The 22,311-nt window shown below is 39.4% G+C and overlaps 1 protein-coding gene across 1 annotated transcript; it reads left to right on the top strand.

The window, feature by feature from the left end:
* Nucleotides 1-5,791: 5,791 nt before the first annotated feature.
* On the top strand, nucleotides 5,792-8,787 carry LOC132610944 (uncharacterized). The gene is made up of 6 exons (XM_060325354.1): nucleotides 5,792-6,138; nucleotides 6,539-6,683; nucleotides 7,324-7,422; nucleotides 7,507-7,833; nucleotides 7,924-8,151; nucleotides 8,638-8,787. Exons 1-6 carry the CDS (start codon nucleotides 5,792-5,794, stop codon nucleotides 8,785-8,787), a joined length of 1,296 nt encoding a protein of 431 aa, XP_060181337.1.
* Nucleotides 8,788-22,311: the final 13,524 nt, after the last annotated feature.

Here is a 22,311-nt window from a genome sequence, read left to right as displayed (position 1 = left end):
TTTCCAGACACGGACCATGCATGACAGAATCACATATCATATATGCATATAACGTGCCCCGGCCCTCCCGTGAGGGACGCGGTAAATCATATATCATGTAAGCATATAACGTGCCCCGGCCCTCTTTTGCGGAACGCAGTGAATAGAGTCATCATATGCCATCCTGGCCACCACCCCGTCATCATATCATCATATATATACGTGCCCCGGTCCGCAAGTGAGAGGGACGCGGTGAACAATGCAGAGGAGTACGCACAAGAACATATCCTGGCTCGGGCTCAGTGAAATCGAAACTGAGGCTTGCACGAATAGAATAATACGAAACCATATGCACACAAATCAAGACTCGATAGACAAGCATACTTACCGACTCCTGAAGGCTCAGAAACAAGTTTCGGGTCAATCCGACTTAGCATGAGAAAGTTATGGACGTTTGAAGTACAGAACCTTCTACGAGCATTTCAGAAGTCATTTTTGAAAAATCGAAGCAATAATCATATCAAGTATCTTTCGGATATCATATAGATCAAATCAAATATAACCTTTAGAATCATATGTATATATCAAAGTTTATCAAAGACTCAATGGAATAATCAAACGTACTATCATTTGAAAATCAAAACATTGATCGTACCAATTATCTTTCGAATGCCATTCGAAAACATATCAAACAGAACTTCGGACATTAACGCATACAGAACTCTTTAGGGACAAAACTCAGAATCCAAGAGTAGAATTACCCCCAAAGTGCATATCATATCATACCTTATGTGGCTCTAGGACATGCCAAAGAAAGAAAGGGTAAGCCTTACATACCTACTTCACGTCCTATTAGCTACGCTTATTTATCCAAGCTTGATAATCTACATACAAAGAAATTCACATAAGCATTAGATTCATCGACATATACTTATCTTAGTCTTTCAAATGAATTCATTTATAGTCTACCGAAATTTCGGCAGCATCTCCCCTGTACATACAACATCCCCGAGAATCTAGCTCGGCCAATTTAACAACAACAAACCCGAGAATTCAACTCGGCCAAATTATCAATAATAATACCAACAATCATATCTCCAGCTTCAACAATTGTTTCAAAATACATTCTAACATTAACAATTCTTTCTACACAATCCGACGGCATTCCATTTTTATTCAACTCAATCACATATATTCAAGCTAACACCAATGATCCCGCATTCAAGTATTTATCTGAAATCATTCTAACGTGGTTCAAGAACACTTTAAACAATTCACACAACATTCAAACAACCCAATTAACATACTACTCCACCCGAAACCTTCCAAATTCCACAAGAACACTCACAACACATTTCCTTTCTTCCAAATTCATAAACTACATCAACAATCTATACTTTAGCAATATCACTCATTCTTATAATCATAAGAACCATACTAATATCACATTAACTTCTTCCATAATCCACAAACGATTACAACTTCATTTCAAACCATTAAATCCTTATTTTACATCATAGAATCTACCACAACAACAATTAAAATACTAAGTTAAATCAATTCATTTGTTCTACATAACACCACCATATTCGGCCATAACATCAACACACATATGTACCATGAATTCCATCCATTTCTACATACTTCAACATACATAAATCATCCATAACACAAGTAAAAGAAGATTGAACATATACCTTTCTCCACACATCCTTTTGCCCGGCTAAGGCTATGGATTGCTCAAATGAGTGCCTTACTTGTTCCAACAACTACTCCATGTTAATAAGGACCTTCCAATTAGTTAAAATGCTAAAGGAAAATATTTTTTTCTTGAACACCTTCCATGGCCAAATTCGGCCAGCCCCTTGGCCGAATGCCCTTCATGCTTCTTTCTTTTCTTTCTTTCTTGTTCCTTGAGTTGGAAGATTAATATGTCTTATTTTGTCCACCTCTCTCTATATATATATATACTTAGCCCCCTCCAATTGCAAAGTGGACACATGCCCTCCTTCTTGGCTTAAATTAATTTGTCCAACAAAAGGGATGGGACCCACATACACACACACACACACTCACGGCCAACTTGGCCTTTTTCTTGAATTTTCTTGAACTTTGTGAAATTCCTGTTTTGCCCCTAGCCTTTTAACAATATTACCATGAATCATTTCGTGAATTTCCTTATTTACCCTTAGCCTTTCTCAATATTTTCATACTAATAATATTCATAAATAATATTCATAACAACTTGTACATTAAAATAACTTTTGAAAATGGTCTCGCCCTTAACTTCTCGCAATTGTCTCGAATTATCCGAACGTACAAAATACGGGCTATAACATCCTCCCCCCTTTAGAACATTCGTCCTCGAATGTTCAACTGACCTCATGGGGTGTCATAATACTTCGGGAGGGTCCCTTTCATAGTTGTCCTTTCCTTCATGCCCATTCCGTATCTTTCACCCTATTTTCCTTTATAATCGACTTCTCGGTCTTTACATGGATCCTCATTCCGTGTCATGGGTTTTCTTTTCTAATCCGCTGTGCCAACTCATGATCCTTGTACTTCCCAGATTATCTCTTTTCTGTTATTGCTTCGCCAATACACCTTAACAAAAGCCCTGTCTTGGTACGCAATCTTCACTTAATGATCCAACATGGCCACCGGCTATTTCTGCTTCCATTTGATCTACAGTATTGCAATCTCGCTTATCATGCTATAAATATTCATCGGCCTTCGGTGTTTTCTTTTCCCTGCTCCCTGTTTCTTTGTGTCTTTGTCACTATCCCCTTTTAATCTTTCATTCTAAATATCCATCCAAAAACGTATGTATGAAATGTTTCCTTATTTATTATCCTTCGTAGTCCAGTGATCCTTATGGTAGCTTATGATCCGAGTTCACTTAACTTCTCAGTTCGCAACACCTCTAAGTTCTTATTACAACTTTTCTTTGCTTCCTTCACAAACGCTGCGTTCTTTCTTTCTTTCAAAAATTTCCAAACCACCAATCATAGGTACTTTTATTACAATAGTCATTGTCATCCAAAATATCCTTTGAATCTTATCATTCTCTATTATTCCTTGTAAACTTAGCTTGTAAGCATTTTCTTGCTCTTTCTTATTACTCTTTACCGCATGTCGCTGCGTACTTAGGTACTACTCAATTATTGCCCGATACAGGGGATTCAAATTATGGTCCAACCACATCATAGTTCAGGTCGGCATAAAGCATTCTCTTAAGGTGTCTTTCGTTCTTTCCCTTCATGTCGGCCTCCCGGTATACTTATTGTCAATTCGTTTTTACTTCCTTTTTACATTCTCTTGATATGCCGATACGTTTTGAACTCCGGCCCCGAGCTAATAAATTTCCTCTTCTAGCGTTTGATAATGTTATGATTTCTTTTAGGCCTAATATAATACGTTCTCCCCCCCCCCCCCCCCCCTTTAAGGGGCTCCTTATGTGTTAACAGTCTTTGAGTACCTTCGGCTACGATAACTACCTTATTCCCCGTCTTTCATTCCAACTCTGTGCATAACATATCAAAAACTTCCTATCATAAGTTTTTCTTTCATTTTGCGCCTATATCACCTTCTTATCAGTATTTCCATATCCTTCCATCCACTATTAATCCTTTCACTCATTTAGCTCACTTACTCGTGATTCTTCTTAACCATGCTCTTGTGTTGCAACTGCGCATCCATATTTTTGAGCGTCCACTACTTTCGCTCTTAGCACAGAATCCTTACAATTTTCACTTTCTCTATCCTTGCGCATCGAACCTTTAACTATATTTATGATGCTATGACTGAGCGACTTCCCACGCACATTCTTTGCATTTCATTTCCATTTCTTCTAAGATCAAAACCTTCATACTTCACATTGATTTCTTATTCCATACCATTATTTTTCCATTCACAGTGTCGACCCCTCATACTTGTTCTTTCCTTGGTGCGTAATCGAGTTTCTATCGCTAACTCGTTAAGGTATCTTCTTACTCCTATGATTAAATATTTCCAATTGTTCCGCTCCCAAAGGTCTTCCTCTTCTTTCGACTAATCCGTTAGTGTATTTCCTACTTTTGTCCCTAACTTTCCTTAGTTTTCTTCTTCCTCGAACACTTTTCTTCTTTTGCCATTTATGGCATCGGCTCTGGAGTTCATGAAATTTTTCTTTGAACGTGCAATTCCGTTTCACTCTTAAGTCATCCTTCAGAAGGCACTTCCATTTCTGAGGCAACCACATTAATATGGCTGCACATTTATGCCTTTACATACCTTTCAAGGACCTAAATCTCCTTTCTTCCAAATTCTTAAACTACATCAACAATCTATACTTTAGCAATATCACTCATTCTTATAATCATAAGAACCATACTAATATCACATTAACTTCTTCCATAATCCACAAACGATTACAACTTCATTTCAAACCATTAAATCCTTATTTTACATCATAGAATCTACCACAACAACAATTAAAATACTAAGTTAAATCAATTCATTTGTTCTACATAACACCACCATATTCGGCCATAACATCAACACACATATGTAGCATGAATTCCAACCATTTTTACATACTTCAACATACATAAATCAGCTATAACACAAGTAAAAGAAGATTGAACATATACCTTTCTCCACACATCCTTTTGCTCGGCTAGGGCTATGGATTGCTCAAATGAGTGCCTTGCTTGTTCCAACAACTACTCCATGTTAATAAGAACCTTCCAATTAGTTAAAATGCTAAAGGAAAATATTTTTTTCTTGAACACCTTCCATGGCCAAATTCGGCCAGCCCCTTGGCCGAATGCCCTTCATGCTTCTTTCTTTTCTTTCTTTCTTGTTCCTCGAGTTCGAAGAATAATATGTCTTATTTTGTCCACCTCTCTCTATATATATATACTTAGCCCCCTCCAATTGCAAAGTGGACACATGCCCTCCTTCTTGGCTTAAATTAATTTGTCCAACAAAAGGGATGGGACCCACATACACACATACACACACTCACGTCCAACTTGGCCTTTTTCTTGAATTTTCTTGAACTTTGTGAAATTCTCATTTTGCCCCTAGCCTTTCCACAATATTACCATGAATCATTTCGTAAATTTCCCTTTTTACCCTTAGCCTTTCTCAATATTTTCATACTAATAATATTCATAAATAATATTCATAACAACTTGTACATTAAAATAACTTTGGAAAATGGTCTCTCCCTTAACTTCTCGCAATTGTCTCGAATTATCCGAACGTACAAAATACGGGCTATAACAGGTTCCTATCCCAGTTCTCAGGTTTTTACTCCGAGACCAGCTAGTCCGCAGTCGGGAGGTGGTTCACAGAGTGGCAGAGGGGGTTGTCATTCAGGTATGGGTGGCACCCAGATTGGCCATGGAGGTGGTCTTGGGGGGTTCCCCGTCTAGTGGTGGTGGAGCCTAGTGTTATGCATTTTTGGGTAGGCCCGAGACAAAGGCCTCAGATGCTGTGATTATAGTTATTGTTTCTGCTTGTCACCATTCAGCTATTGCCTTATTTGATCTGGGTTATGCTTATTCATATGTGTCTACTTATTTTTTATCGGGTCTACATATGATGTGTGAGTATCTTGATGTTCCTGTTTATGTTTCTACTCCGCTGGGAGAGTGTAGTAGTGGATTGGGTGTACCGATCCTGTGTAGTCACTATGATGGGCTATAAGACTTGGGTTGATTTGATGATTCTAGATATGACGGACTTTGATGTTATTTTGGACATGAGTTGGTTATCGCCGTATCATGCGATCTTGAATTGTCATGCCAAGACGGTTACTTTAACCATGCCTGGGATTCCTAAGTTAGAGTGGAAAGGTACGGTTGGTCTCGCGCCTAAGCATATAGTGTCATTTCTTAAGGCACATCGGATGGTTGAGAAAGGGTGTCTAGCTCATCTTGAATATATTCATGATACCAGTACTGATACTCCTCCACTTGAGTTGATACCAATTATGACAGAGTTACCTGAGGTGTTCCCTACTGATCTTCCTGGTATTCTTCCGGACCGGGATATTAATTTTCACATTAATGTTGATCCGGGCACCAAGCCCATTTCTATCCCTCCTTATCAGATGGCTCTTATAGAGTTGAAGGAATTGAAAGAAAAGTTGCAAGATTTGTTGAGCAAAGGGTTTGTTCGTCCTATTGTGTCCCCGTGGGGTGCACCGGTATTGTTTGTGAAGAAGGGGCGGATCCATGAGGATGTGCATTGATTATAGGCAGTTGAACAAGGTCACTAACAAGAACAAGTATCCCATTCCAAGGATTGATGTCCTGTTTGACTAGCTTCAGGGAGTGTCAGCCTTTGCCAAGATTGACTTCAGATCCGGGTATCATCAGCTTAAGGTCCGAACAGAGGATATTCCTAAGACAGCGTTTTGTACTCGTTATGGTCATTATGAGTTTTTGGTTATGTCCTTTGGGTTGACTAATGCCCCTGCGGCTTTTATGGAGTTAATGAATGATGTCTTTCGACCGTATTTGGACTCTTTTGTGATCGTATCCATCGATGATATTTTGATTTACTGTAGGAGTAAGGAGGAGAATGAGAGGCATTTAGGGATTTTCCTTGAGACTTTGAGAGAGAAGAGGCTTTATGCTAAGTTCTCCAAGTGTGATTTATGGCTTAGCTCTGTGGCGTTTTTGGAGCACATGGTGTCCAAGGATGGTATCATGGTTGACCCATAGAAGATTAAGGCTATTCGTGATTAGGGCAGGCCTACTACAGCTTCAGAGGTTCGGAGTTTTGCTGGTCTGGCTAGTTACTATCGACGTTAAGTTGAGGGATTTTCTGCTATAGCATCTCCCCTTACCAGATTGACCCAAAAGACTGTTTCTTTTGAGTGATCGGATGAGTGTGAGGCGAGCTTCCGAAAGCTCAAGGCTTTGTTGACTTCGTCTCCCATTTTGACTCTTTCTATGGAGGGAAAGGGTTTTACTGGTGTATTATGATACTTCGAGGTTGGGTCTTGGTTGTGTTCTCATGCAGAAAGGGAAGGTCATAGCCTATGCTTCCAGGAAATGAAGGATGCATGAGAAGAACTATCCCGTTCATGACTTAGAGTTAGCGGCGGTGGTGTTTGCTTTGAATATTTGGAGACACTATCTCTATAGCATGCATTGTGAGGTTTTCACGGATCATAAAAGTCTTCAACATATATTCAACCAAAAGGATCTGGACATGAGGCAACAAAGATGGTTAGAGTTACTTAAGGATTATGATAACTCTATCATTTATCATCGGGGAAAGGCTAATATGGTCGCGGATGCCTTGAGTCGGAAATCCATTAGTATGGGTAATCTTGCTTGTCTCCAGACTGGGGAGGGACGTTTGGCTAGAGAGGTTCAGAGTTTGGCAAATTCCTTGGTTAGGCTTGATATTTCTGAACCTGGAAGGGTTTTTGCTTGTGTGGAGGTGCGTTCTTTTTTATTGGAGCAGATTTGAGCTCAGCATTTTAATAAACCAAAGTTATGCAAAATTCATGATAAAATGTTAAAGGGAAATGCTCGTGAGGCAAGGCTTGATGAAGAAGGGATTATGAGCATCAAAGGACGAATATGTACACCTCAGACAGGAGATTTGACTGTTTTGTTTATGGAGGAGGCTCCCAACTCAACGTATTCTATTCACCCTGGTGCTATGAAGATGTATCGAGACCTGAAGCAGCACTATTGGTGGTGTAGCATGAAGAGGGATAATGTGAAGTTTGTGTCTCGGTGCTTGAATTGTCAACAAGTGAAGTATGAGCACCAAAAGCCTGGTGGGATTTCTCAGAGAATGCCCATTCTTGAGTGGAAATGGGAAAGGATTGCCATGGAATTTCTGGTAGGGTTGCCCCGGACTTTGGGTAAGTTTGATTCCGTTAGGGTGATTGTGGATAGCTTGACTAAGTCAGCTCATTTCATTCCTGTTCAGATGATTTATACTTTTGAGAAGCTGGCTAAGATCTACATTCATGAGATTCTTTATTTGCATGGATTGCCCGTTTCCATTATTTATGATAGACAGACTCAGTTTACCTCTTATTTCTGGAAGTATTTGCAAAAGGAGCTGGGTACCCGGGTTGAGTTGAGGACAACATTTCATCCCCAGACTGATGGTCAGTCTGAGCGTATTATCCAGGTTTTGGAGGATATGTTGAGAGTATGTGTGATAGATTTTGGTGGTCATTGGGACCAATTCCTACCATTGGCCGAGTTTGCTTACAATAACAGTTATCATTCGAGTATTGAGATGGCTCCGTTTGAGGCCTTGTATGGTAGGAGCTATCGATCTCCCATTGGATAGTTTGACTCCTTTGAGGTGCGGCCTTGGGGTTCGGACTTGCTAGAATATTCGTTGGATAAAGTGAAGATTATTCAAGCAAGACTTCTCACTGCTCAGAGTCGGTAAAAGAGTTACGCAGACCGGAGAGTTCGTGACTTAGTGTTCATGGTAGGTGATCAGGTCTTGCTTAAGGCTTCACCCATGAAGGGTGTGATGAGGTTTGAAAAGAAAGGGAAGTTGAGTCCTCGTTACACTGGTCCTTTTGAGATTATTCAGAGCCTTAGAGATGTTGTGTATGAGTTAGCACTACCTCATGGTTTTTCGAGTGTTCATCTGGTGTTCCATGTTTCTATGCTCAAATAGTATATTTCAAATGGTTCTCATGTGATTAGATGGGATTCAGTGATGCTTGATCAGAATTTGTCCTATAAGGAAGAGTCGATTGCTATCTTGGACCATCAGATTCGCAAGTTGAGATCCAAAGAAATTGCTTCTGTGAAGTTTCAGTGGTGAGGTCATCCAGTGTAGGAGGCTACTTGGGAGAGCGAGTTGGATATGAGGGCGAGGTACCCTCAACTTTTTGATGTTCCAAGAATATCGTTTCCTTTTTCCTGTCTTTGATGTTGGAGGACGAACATGTGTTTTAGTGGTGGATGATATAATGACCCGTTAGGTCGTTTTTGTTGCTTTCTTGCTTTTGCCCTTGCGAACTCGTCACTTTGCTTGTTTTGGAAATTTGCTAAGTTAAGTAACCTTTAAGTGTTAGGTTGACTTTAGGCCTCTTCGGTGGTAATTGCGTCTTTTGGGATTTTCGTTGGTTCGATTAGCTTCAGGATGTCAAATATAGGTTGTTTGAGTGTTTGGTTCAGTTCCCGAGGGTCTTGAGGCGATTTGGGTCATTTGGTTAGAAAATTAGTTTTTGTCTGTTCGGGGTTGACTTGGTCAACAATATCTCTTTTGGAAACTCCGAGTGCGCAAGTGAGTTTGTAGCGTGTTTTTACATGTGTCTCCATATTTGGTTGGTCTCAAAGAGGTTCCGATAGAGTCTCAGGATTTCAGGTGTTAGAAGTCAAAAACTAGATTTTTCTAGTTCTGGTGTTCGTGTAAGTGCGAATAGGGTACTGCCCCTGCAGATGCGCTACGACGAGAGGGGCTCCGCAGGAGCAAAGGATTGCTAGGTTGGCTTTGGTTCGCCCCTGGGAAGGATTTCCCGCAGGTGAGTGTGCGCAGCCGCGAGCTTGGCTCCGCCGCTATGGAGTGGGAGATTTGTGTGGGGTTCGCCGTGCCGAGGATTCTTCTGCTGGTGCGAGTTCGCCGGTGTGAACCTAAGTGTGCAGGGGTGCGCATCGCTAAACGGAATGTGGTTCTTAGTATCTTCTTCCTTAAGATTTCTATTCGAAAACCCCTAAGTTTGAGAGTGTTTTTGGAGTTGAATTGAAGGCAATTCAAGGAAGAATCATTGAGTAAGTCTGCTAACTTGGTTTTATGATTATTTCTGTGATTTCGACCCATAACCCATAAACTTGAAGGGTTTTGGAACCCAACTTAAGAATTAGGGGTTATTAGAAACTGAGCATGAATTACGGATTATTATTGGATGATTTTTAGTTTATGGGTTATATTAAGTATGAGGATCATGATTCTAGGTACAATTTACAGTTTTACCTTTTCGGTTCAGAATCCTAATTTTAGGGCTAAATTTGGGGGTTTGGATTATGTGGCAATATGGGTATTGATAGACTCGTATTCTAACTAATAGTCCTTATTTGACTAGACTTTGTTTGTTTGGAGACTATTTGGAGTGGCAAGAGAGCGTCGTGCTTCGAGATTCGGCATTCCAGGCATGTTGAGACATTGAACTCTTTGTTGAATGTGTGTGTTGGCTAAAATGAACCTAATAAGAGGGAATTGGGGTGAATTAAGGGGGGTTCCGGTACTTGTAAGGTGACAAGCACTAGTATCGGATACCGGTCATCATGTTATGGATATTTGCGCAAATCGTTGGTCTGAGTGCCATGCTTTGGGCACTAGCTGATAGAATAGTACAATCCGTTGGATCTATGATTGGGTTTCAATGCCCGTATTTATGTCTTTTATTATTATTAATTGCCCATCTTGTCTGTTTGTGTGCATATCGCTCATACATATATCCTCGTTGAATGAAAAAGAAGTAAAAAGGTGAATCCTTTATGGTGCTATGAACATAAGAATGGTTTTCATGCTTTTACACTTGTTCTTTGATGCATGCCATATTCATGCTTTTCATGTATTCATGCATATGATTTGAGGATATGAATGTGAGTCTGATGGGATATTATTCCGGACGAGTGATGATGTTTGGCACGTCCTATTGGTACTTGAGCCTGGTTGGCTAAGTTACAGGTTATTGAGATATGATGTGAATGAGGCCGTGATCCGAGGAAATTACTGGAGCGGTGATATGTGGGCTTGATGAGCCCCCATGGGTCACAATTCGTTAATATTCAAACGTGTGTAAATCGAGAAGTGGAAACAAAGGCCTTGCATTGCAATTGCATATCATTCCTTCATTCTTTATGTTGTTGTTGTGATTATTGGTATTTGTTTTGCCTTATCTTGAAAATCTACCTATTATGTGGGTTTAACTGTTATTATAATTGTGTTATATTTGGACTAATCGCGTACAAGTGTGGTTGTGATGTCGAAGACCAACCCTCATCTCCGTTCTAAAAAGGGTTGGTCAATGATGCATATGGAGTACCCATTATTTATTGTACTCACAATACACTTGCTGCACCTTTTTTTTTGTGTGTGTGCAGACTCGATCCCTAGCATGAGTGGAGGCCGCGACTAGCAGGTTCCTCGTTATAGCGTTGCTTGAGAGGCCGGGGTGAGCTCCTTGGATTCGGGATGGCTCTGGATTCTCCTTATTTTTACCTTCTGTCTTTTTCATTTCAGACCGTTTCCTTATGTATTCAGACTAATTATACTCTTAGCAGTCCTTGTAATTTGGTGACATCGGATTTTGATGAAGGATTGTAATAACTATTTAAGTATTTCTATTTAAGATTGCTAAGACTTGAAAATGACTTGTATGCTTATTTCCGCTTTTAATATATTTCGCTTATTTTGGTAACGATTAGTGTTGGCTTACTAGTACGGTGGGACTAATGCCATCACAACTTGGTAAATTGGGTCGTGACATTTCTCATACGGCTGTCATGGTCATCTCCAAATAATTCCTTTAAGTCGATACAAAGATTATAGGGTCATATGCATATGCTATGTGATTCAAGTTGAGACTCCGTAACTCTGATATTGGTTGTCCTAAAAAAACAGGATTAAGAGATTTGGGTAAAACCTCTACTGTAAGTATGAACAAAGCTGGGGACAGAGGATAACAAGGCTGGAGATAGAGGATCACCTTCCTTTACTCCCTTTGTTGAGTGGAAAACCCCATGTGACTGACCATAAGAGAGCATAGTAAACAGACTACTTGCCACTAGTCTCAAGATCATATCTATGAACCTTTTTGCAAATCCAATCTTTCTTAGTTCTGTTGTTGAGAATAACCGAGAGACTCTATCATAGGCTTTTTGCATGTCAAGTTTGATAAAAATATTTGCTGGATTTCTCATCTTCCATATATCTATTACAATTTCCTTACTCAAGAGCACATTCTCAATCATGCTTCTATCTTTAACAAAGTCAAATTGGTTTGTTTAGATATAGGTAGGTAGTATTCATTATAATCGTTTATGGATCACTCTAGAAATGACCTTGTTGATAAAATAAATCAAACTAATAGGTATTATATAAGAATATGTTTGTATATATGCCTTTTTAGGGATTAACACCAAATTAGTATGAGTAATAGACTTAGGCAGTGTATGACCATAATTAAAAGCTTTCACTATGTTATAAACGCCATTTTCTACTGTATCCCAACAAGATTGAAAGAATATACCTAATAGCCCATCTGGACCACAAGCACTTGCCCTGTTTAGCTCAAACACAACCTTTTTTACCCCTTTCATTGTTGAAGATGCACAAAGGAACTCATTGTTGTCATGTGACACCATATCTAGAATATGATCTAGCAGTGCGAAATCATCACCCTCATCTTCTTGAGACAATTGTTTTTCATAAAGCTTCACAAGTTCTTCTGCCATCTACAAGTCATCATCAAGCCAATCACCATCTACATTTTTTTAATATGCAGCTTTTTGTTCCTTCAATTCACTAGATTTTGAAAAAATAAGTTGTTTTGTCCCCTTTAGAAAATCATGCAATGTCAGCTTTTTGTCTTCAAAATTCCTCCAAAAAAATGTAAATATTTCTTTATTTCTGCTTAAGCTTGCTGCATTACCGTTCTAATTATATCTGATAGCTTTTTTTCAAAAAATTGTTCTTTAATTGGTTTTTCACTATTTCCTTTCTTATACTCAACTTCTTGAATATGTCATCATATGTATCCTTACTCCATTTAGTAAGAACTCTTTTCACCTTCTTGATCTTGTGCTTAACCAAGAATGGATTATCATCAAATCTTCTTTCTAATGTTGTCTCACTGTTTTTTGGAATGTACCATGCTTAGTCTAAAATTTCAAAAACTTGAAATGTTTAATAATATTCTGAGCATGATCTTCAAAAGTAGTTAAAAGGGGTGCATGATTTCATCCAGTCCTGAATAAATGTTCCATTTCAATCTTAGCAAACTAAACCTGTAACAACTGATTAACAACAATTCTATCAATCTCTTGAATATACCACCTTCTGCTGATCTCCCGTTCCACCAAGTGAATGGACTCTCTTTAAATCCTACCAGCATCTAGTTCACATGAATTAACACAAAATGCAAATTCTTCATACTCTTGAGGCAAAACTGGAATACCTCCTATTTTCTCTTCTTCACTCATAACTACGTTGACGTCTCCTCCTACCAACTAAGGTAATGTCATGTTGTTTGCCAGCTGGTATATAGTACCCTATAACATTAGTCTTTCTGTTGTATCTTATTTAGAATATACTAGAGTGGTAATCATAAATATCTGTTGGTCATGCAGAAATAGCTTGAGAGTAACTTGTTGCTCAGTCTCCAAAATAATTTCCGCATGAACATTATCATTCACAAAATACCAAATCTTCCCATTGCAGTTAGCATTAGCAAATTTCATCCCCGATCTTCTTCTATACTGTATGTCTGACTGGTTGAAATGACTCCACTAATGCTATTAGGAATAATTTTGATGTCTTTTTAACATTTGTAGTCTATGAAAAGCCTGTTGAGTGTTCACTGATCTGATATTCCTTATGAGTATCTACCAAGTGTAATTTTGCGTATGTTCGTGAGCTGAATCATGTACAAAATATAGGTAATTGCAAATATGTAACCCAATATTAGGGTTATTTTAGATTTATTTTTAAAAAAAATACAAGGTGAGGTCGCTTTTTAGAATGGTAAAATTGAATTATTTCTTATATTTCTTTGTTTTCACTAACAAAAGAGAGAAAAATAGTAATCCATCTCGAGAATAGTAGAAATTCTAGCTCAATAACAACATACCCAGTGAAATCCCACATAGTGGGGTCTGCGGAGGGTAGAATGTATGCAGACCTTACCTCTACCTTGGGAGGTAGAGAGGCTGTTTTCCGGTAGAACCTCGGCACAAGGACAAGCAGTTCAAAGCAGTACATAAAAGACATGAAACAAATATTGTACAAAGCATGAAAAAAGCCATCTGAAAAAACAAAGAAGTAGTAACTACCACATAATAGTACGATAATCGAAGTACAAGAAACAACAAATAGTAGCAGAAATTGAAGGACAAAAACTACAAGAATAATGCTATGACTAAGTAGGACAATACTCAACTACTTGCTAGCCTTCTACACTAATTCGTGACCTCCACAACCTCTTATCTAAGGTCAGGAGCTCGGTAAGTTGGACCTGCACCATATTCTGTCTACTCGCCTCTCCTCAATACTTCTTTGACCTACCTCCGCCTCTCCTAAAACTATCCCTAGCCAACTTTTCACACCTCTGCACTGGGGCACCCGTACATCTCCTCTGCACATGTTCAAACCATCTCCGCCTCGATTCCCGCATGTAACCTCTACCGAGGCCACTCTAACCTTATTTCAGATATTCTCAGTTCTATTCCTATCCCTCCTAGTATGCCCTATCACAATCCAACCGGAGGGCTATGACAGACACCCAGAAGCTGGCCTCCTAGATGCCACAAAGCATACATAGCATACCTGCTCATGCTCATTCTGGGCCACCTGAGGGCGCTCACAACATGATCTGCTGACTGATAGATATCATAAAATGTAGGGTCACAACCCTCAAAAGATCTATATACATGCATCACTAAACTGAACCGGGGTACAGGCGGACAAGGCTACCCGATAAAACTATGTAACCAAACATATGCTGAGCGGGCCATACTGTCTGACTGAATATAAGCATCTATGAGCCTCTACTGACATATTGGACATGCTATGGACAGGACAAAACCCCTGCCCTACCCATATACATCAAAACATATATCCGGTCTAGACGGAAACTCCGGCAAGAGAGGAGTGCTCCGCTATCAAGCTGAAGAAGCAGCCTAAGGATGTCATCAGTCTTCCTAGATATTTGAACCTGCGGGCATGAACGCAGCCCCCTGAACAATAGGAGAGTTAGTACGGATAATGTACTGAGTATGTAAGGAAGAAGAGTAACATACACATAGGAGTCATGAAGAAAATCTGAAAATCATAAGCTAAACTAACTGACTGAATACATCTGTATGAATGCATTTATATGTCTGGCTATCTGTATATCTCTGCTTAATGAAAATGCCTCTGAGGGCGTATAATATGCATAGGTCATAGTGCCGAGGAGCATACGACCCTATCCATATCCCATATAATAGTGCCAAGGAACCTACGACCCGATCCATATATCATATAATAGTGCCGAGGAACGTATGACCCCATCCATATATCAAATAGGCCCCTTCAGGCATCATAATCATCATCACTGTGCACCAGCTGATCAGGTGCTAATGTGTATATAACGCCTCACCCTTTCCCTATACCCCATATACATATAACATACGCGTATATAATGCCTTCTGGTCACGGGTCAATGTGCATATATATAAATGAATGCAATGCATAAGTATGAACTAGCATTATTATCATACAAAATCTCAGGACCCATGAACAGAAGGGACAATCATAAGAGGGGTACAGGAACATCAAAGACTGAAGTACTCCTAGTGCTTCTAAGAGTAGAGTAATATGGAAGCTTATTTACTCGTTGTTCGCTCATATCATAGGATCATGCCAAAAAAAAAAAGGGAAAGCCTTAACATACCTTTTTGGTCGCCTTAACTTTAACTACTCAATGCTTGGCCTCCCAAGATCGTAAATCTATATTCAAGAAAATTTATACTATTGTTAGACTCATCTTCATAGGCCTGTCTTAAGCCCTAAAACTAACTATTTCTAGAATCTGCCAAAATTTCGGCAGCATCTCCCCTGTTTATATCCCTAGCCCGAAATCGCAATTACCAACAACCAACAACAACAACAATACCAACAACATCATCACTAACATCAACATACTCCATAAGACATCTCATATGATGTTTATCCAATTTCTTAACCGATAAATTAACAATACACTCATTTAATCGCTCTACCTTCATAAATAAACCTAAGGCAACATTAATAAGGAAATATTCATACCTTAGTCTTATTAAAACAGTAATATCTCCGATGTTCACCTTGAATCCACACCAAATTCCACTGCAAAATAATGCTATAGTCACAACTATGCACCACCCGAGCCTTGATTAGCTAAAGTCACTCAAATCTCTCAATGTTTTATGACAAAAATGACCTTATATGTTACTGAGCCTTTAGATCTGATTTTTGGTGAAAAAATAGGGTTTTGACCCTTTTATAAATGGATAAAGTCGGTTCGGGCACTGTAGCGGCGCGGCTACTGTAGCACGTTGGTTACTGTAGCGCGCGTTTCTGCTCTGTCAGCCTAACTTGTAACGTCCATAATTCCCTATTCCGATATCGTATCGATAAGTGGTTTGTTATGTTGGAAACTAGACTCACGAGCTTTATTTTAGGCATTTGAAACACCTTAAAACTCCTAATATACTAGGAGATATACCCCTAAAAAATTGACCATAAATTCTGTCAACTTTTTTTCCAAATTTTCGACAAATTTATTTTCTTCGATTTGCTTGATCTCGGAACCTTTAGACGCTTGCTTAACACTTGTTAAGAGTATTAATTAACCTTATAAGGGTACCATAACCTCTCCGAGCTTACGTTAGTTTATTCACAACGCACATGACGTGAAATGTTTTGAGGTGTAACATGCCCACACATCCATCACAACATCCTTACCTCCGTAACCTTCATCTTTTGAATATGAGAGTTATTGACTGGCCAACACTCAACCCCGGACAACATAATTGGTCTAAGCACCACTTTGTAGAACTTACCTTTAAGTTCTGGTGGCACCTTCTTATCATATAAGACTCCGGATGCGAGCCTCCATTTCATCCACCCTGCACCAATATGATCTATGACATCCTCGCCAATCTCATCATTTTCTTAGATAATAGATCCAAGATACTTGAAACTTCATTTCCTCTGGATGACTTGAGTATCAAGCCTTACTTCCATGTCAGCCACATGCGACACGTCACAGAATTTGCATTCCAAGTATTCCGTCTTGGTCCTACTCAACCTGAACCCTTTAGACTCCAGATCTGTCTCCAAACCTCCAGCCTAACATTAACTCCACAACATCATCCACGAATAACACACACCATGGAATCTCATATTGGATTTGTTGCGTCATTCCATCCATCACCAAGGCAAATAGAAATGGGCTAAGAGTTGATGGCAACCCCATCACAACTGGAAAGTGCTCTGAGTCACCTCCCATTGTCCTTACCCTGGTCTTGGCTCCCTCATACATGTCCTTGATCACTTGAGTGTGTAACAACCAGTTCGATCATTTTGACATTTTTAGAAATTCTCGAATTGACGGTCTTTCCTAAGTCCCATTAAACGTAACTAACTCACAAGGAGTAGAAAATGTGTCGATTCGATACGCTTTGTGAGTTCAAGGTTGTGTAAATTGGTCCAAAGATTATTATATGTTTAGCTCGCTTGGACTATTCTTTAACTCTTTTGAAAGGTACGCTGAGATGGTAGAGTTCGTAGGGTATCATCAGTATAATTCTTCTTAATAGATTCAGGTTCGGAAGGTCTCGAAACAAAATACGAACAACGGGAAGTGAGAGATTAGACTCTCCCCCATTTGGAAACCGTAGACTAGCAGATACGAGTCTGGTCACGCACCTATGTGACCGTCCCTACGCAACCTGGTTTGGACCAGCGAACCTCAGCAATTAATGAGATCTCGCAGGATCGAACAGAGGCTCGCTGCAGCGAGTCAGCACCTGTGGAAAGACGTGCACAGAGGAGCAAATCACTGAAACAGACCTAATATTTAATCCCTTATTTCGGGATTGGACCTCATTTTCACCCATATGCACTTCTCCAAAGCTAGTTGGAGGAAAGAATGGCTAGGAAACCTAAGGAATCAAGAAGGTAATCTTTTGAATTCATTAATCCTCTCTCCTATCTTACTTTAATCTTAATCCATGGAAGAAGTTGAGCTTTAAAGAAAACCCATGAAACTAGTAAAGCCCTAAAATGGTTAGAAATGGTGGGTAGTAAATGGATATTGGTAAACCAAGGGTATTTATGTAGATGTTAATCTTGGGAAGACTAATTGCTAACTCAAAACCTTAGAGTTGATAGATTTGTATTTGGGTTGGTAAAAAGGAGCATTCTTGAAATTGGGAATTCTTGAAGAATAAAGGAATTAGTAACATTTTGTGGGAGGGATGATTGTAAATGATGGGCTAATAACTATTGGAGCACCAAGAATCCTAGTGAAGTAGGAAAATTGCCAACTTTACCCATAAACCCGAGACAAGCTAAGTAAGGCTTTCCTAAATGGTTATGACTGATTTATCACTGCGTCTTACTTATGTGAATTTGTTAAATGTTAGAATCTGACATGCTACGAGATGACCCAAAGGAAGGAATGAAGTTCGAGATGAATGTTCATGGCACCAGCTCGGCTATGAGGTAGGTTACGACTTACCTTTTTGGTTAGACTCAGATTAGCGAAGCATATGTGTGGTTAGGAATTGATGAGGAAAACATGTTAAGATGGTATCTCTATGTGTGAGTATGATTGGTCTAAAATAAAACTAATAAGAAGGTCGCAGGGTAATAAAAAGGAGGGATTCCAATACTTGTGAGGAGACGAGCACTAGTATCAGATATCGGTCATCATGTTTGGGTCTTTGTGCTATTTCAATTGTATAGTTGTTCCGAATGCCATGTCTGGGCACTAGCCGGTAGAATAGTATGATCCTTTAGATCTGTGATTGGGTTCTGATGCCCATACTCAAGTCTATTATTATAATTGCCTGTCTTGCTTGTTTTATGCGTATCACTCATCTATCCTTATGGAAATAAAAAAAAAGTAAAAAGGTGAAGCCTTTATGATGTTGAGAACATGCTTTTGATGGTTTCCATGCTTACATTCTTATTCATGACTTGGAGTATGCCAAATTCATGCTTTATATAGATTCATGTACATGATTTGAGGATACTGTTGTGAGTCCAATGGGATCTTGTTCCAGACGGGTGATAATATTGGCACATGATATTGGTACTTGAGCTCGGTGGGCTAAGAGACAGGTTTCTGCGATATGATATGATATGATAAGGCCGTAATCCGAGGAAATTATCGGAGCGGTGATATATGGGCCTCATAAGCCCCCTACGGGTCAGGACGTCGTTCATATTTGACCGTGTGTATATCGGGAAAGTGGAGAAAAGGCCTTGCATTTGCACTGCATCTGCATATCATTCACCCATTATCTAACTTGTTGTTGTCATTATTGGTATTTATTTGGCCTTACCTTGAAACCTATTTGTTACCTGGATTTAATTGTCAACGTTGGGATTAACCTACTTTTGGATTATTGTTAGTTAGGTACAAGGAGGTGCTTGGTGGAATTAATGTCTAAAATTGTCCAAAGCAAGAGGGTTGAAGACTAAGTCTACTCTCATTCTGTTATGTAATTCATTGTTACACCTTGAAAAATTTCCCGTTGTTTGCATTATACGTAAACTAATGTAAGCCCAAAGTGGACATGAAGCCCTTACAAGGTTATGGAGGATATCTAATAATTTTAAGCACGTACCTTAAGGTTTCGGATTTAAATGAATTGGCGGAAGCAAGTTCGTTGAAGGTTAGAATTGGTGTCATGTTTTTGGGAAGATTTCACATCATTTGTGATATACATTGTTTAGCATTATCTTGAGAGGGATTTATAGGGATCCTTATATGGTTAATGAAGTTTTACATAAGTTTCAAGAAGGTATCATAAGAATTAGAGGTCAAACGAATCGAAAAGAACGCATTTTCGCGAAAATTAGAGTTTGTGGGCAGTTTGCGGCCGCAAACAGAGTTTGCTATACATCATATGGGCCAAAAACACCAAATTCTTGGGGACCTTACTATATTGTGGAGGGAGTATGCGGCTGCAAGTCCCAACTTGTTGGGCCGCATCTCCCCCGCAACACGGGGCAGTGGAGCGGTTTTAAGGCCTTTTTAATATCCAAAGGAACCTGTTTTTCATATCCATTTTCCACACTTCTCTCCCCATATTATTAGAGTGTTCTTGAAGGTTATCCATCATTCCAAAACCTTCCACACCATCACAAGAGAAGATTAAACCTTAAAACCCCAAGAGAATCCATGGAAAATGATTAGTCTTGCCTCTACTCAATGTTGTGATGAATTTGGTCTTGAAAGGAGTTAAGTGAGGTGATGTTCTTCTATTATAAGCTATGATCTTGATCTTATTTATATGATTTATTTGACTAAATGGTTTAACAAGTCTTGGAAAGGAAAAGAATCACAGCGGAGAAGTCACAAGGTATTAAATTGAAGTTGATGGCTATAAGTTGAATTTGAAAGGGAATTTTGGATTAATTTAAGTTTAGTTTGAATGAAATATTTTGATAATGTTATTTTTGATGTTGTTATTGTTGGTTGGGAGTTGATATGAAATTTGGTGGAAGTAGATAAAATAGGAGAAGTGCTGCCCAAATTCCGCTGGCTCACTAATTACTCTAGTTTGAACTTACAAGTGTTTTCAAGACTTGACTCTAGGTATAAATCCTCTTGAATGTAGATTTACGAGCTTGGGAGGAAAAACGCTAAGTAGTTAAGGGGACGAAAAGGTATGTTAAGGCTAACCCTTTCCTTCTTATGGCATGATCACTTCGATATGAACATATATACAAATGTCCTCTATGATGACTCCATTTCTAGAAATACTAAAGCTCATAGTTCTTGATGTTCTCATGATATTATTGAACATTGTTCCATGATTATTTTAGCTTGTTCATTGTTGTTGATCTCATCTTATGGTAATTGTTCCTTCAAGGTGAGACAAAGCGATGATGATGATTCTATAATGACAAATCGGAGGTTTACCGACCTTACGTCACTCCGATAGAGTTGTAACCTTTTATTTGGGCTCTTTTGCATGCTTTATATATATGTAGCTATTTTCTCACAGCGAGCCGCGCTATAGTCGGTCGGGTATGACACGTAGATATGCTCACCACTGCAGTGGGTACATTATGATGTTATCCCGGACGCGGGATGATGATGATAACACCGACCCTATATGACCGGGTACGGTACTATATATGTATATATGATAATGTGTTTTTTAAAGCTAATCATGCATGACATCCACCTTAAGAGGCACTTAGAGGTACAAATTGATCTTTTTATCTTATGTTATCTTCATGCTTCCATTATTTTGTTACTCATGCCTTACATACTCAGTACATCATTCATACTAAAGTCCTTTTGTTTGTGGACGCTGCGTTCATGCCCGCAGGTTGATAGGGAGACAGACTAGACCCCTAGGCTGCTTCATCAACGATTTTACAAGAACACTCCATTTGTTTCAAAGCTGCTTTTCAGCTAGTATTATTCTTTTGTGTACATATATGGGAATGGCAGGGTCCTAGCCCGTCTTTATGCTGTTATACACTCCATGTAGAGGCTCGTAGAGAGAGTATATAGTTATATGTTCTATAACCTCATCGGTTCACTTTTTGTATATCATTTTTGGCAGCCTTGTCGGCTTATGTATACAGGCATAGTTGATGGTGATTACGTAGATGTGCATATATCTCTTGGACTCATGCCCTTACAGTTTATGATATTTATGTGTTATCGTTGTGGTCCACCTAGATATGATTATGAGATGCATGTCAAGAGGTGCTCAGTAGGGTAGCTCCGGATGCTCGTCGTGACCCTTAGGTTAGGTCGTGACAAAAGTAGTATCAAAGCAGTTCGTCCTAGGGTGTGTCTACGAGCAGTGTTTAGTAGATTCTTATTTATGGGTGTGAAGCGCGCCACACTTATAAACAGGAGCTGCGGGGCATTTAGGAATGATTGACCTTTCTTTCTCATCATAGATCGTGCGATAAAGTCATGTTATAAGAATTCCCTTTTTCCTGACCATGTGTTATGATTTCAGCAATGCTTGTGAAAAGAAAAGCTACAATAGCCGAGAAGGGAAAGTCAGTGGCTGGTAGGAGAACTGGACAGGTACTGCTTATAGATGTGGAGGAGGGTGAGTCCCAAAATGAGGTTCCATCTCGACCTTCTCACACTCTGCTCGCTCTAGAAGTGTATAGAGGAGCTCTAGCTCCAGCACCCCCAATTCCTCCATCGGATGCCTCAAGCCAAGAGATGAGAGAGGCTATTAAGTTGTTGACCCAGTTAGTAGACGCTCAGGCTTAGCGATAGGGTGTGGGTCATGGTGATAGGGCTGTTAGTGCAGAGTTCGTGATTTCATTGATTTAGACCCTCCAGAACTCTTTGGGTCAGAACTAGATGAGGACCCGCAGAACTTT

Source organism: Lycium barbarum, chromosome 1 (assembly GCF_019175385.1).
Source record: "Lycium barbarum isolate Lr01 chromosome 1, ASM1917538v2, whole genome shotgun sequence".
Taxonomy (NCBI): Eukaryota; Viridiplantae; Streptophyta; class Magnoliopsida; order Solanales; family Solanaceae; genus Lycium; species Lycium barbarum.
This window is presented reverse-complemented; position numbering and strand designations above follow the sequence as displayed.

What these genes read in the sequence shown, in the direction of transcription:
- LOC132610944 (XM_060325354.1), top strand. Translation starts at nt 5,792, where the DNA reads ATGCCTGGGATTCCTAAGTTAGAGTGGAAAGGTACGGTTGGTCTCGCG. An exon ending in CAAGATTTGTTGAGCAAAGG is followed by an intron (nt 6,139 to 6,538) that starts GTTTGTTCGTCC and finishes GATTTACTGTAG; the next exon opens with GAGTAAGGAGGAGAATGAGA. An exon ending in TGTCCAAGGATGGTATCATG is followed by an intron (nt 6,684 to 7,323) that starts GTTGACCCATAG and finishes GCTTGTCTCCAG; the next exon opens with ACTGGGGAGGGACGTTTGGC.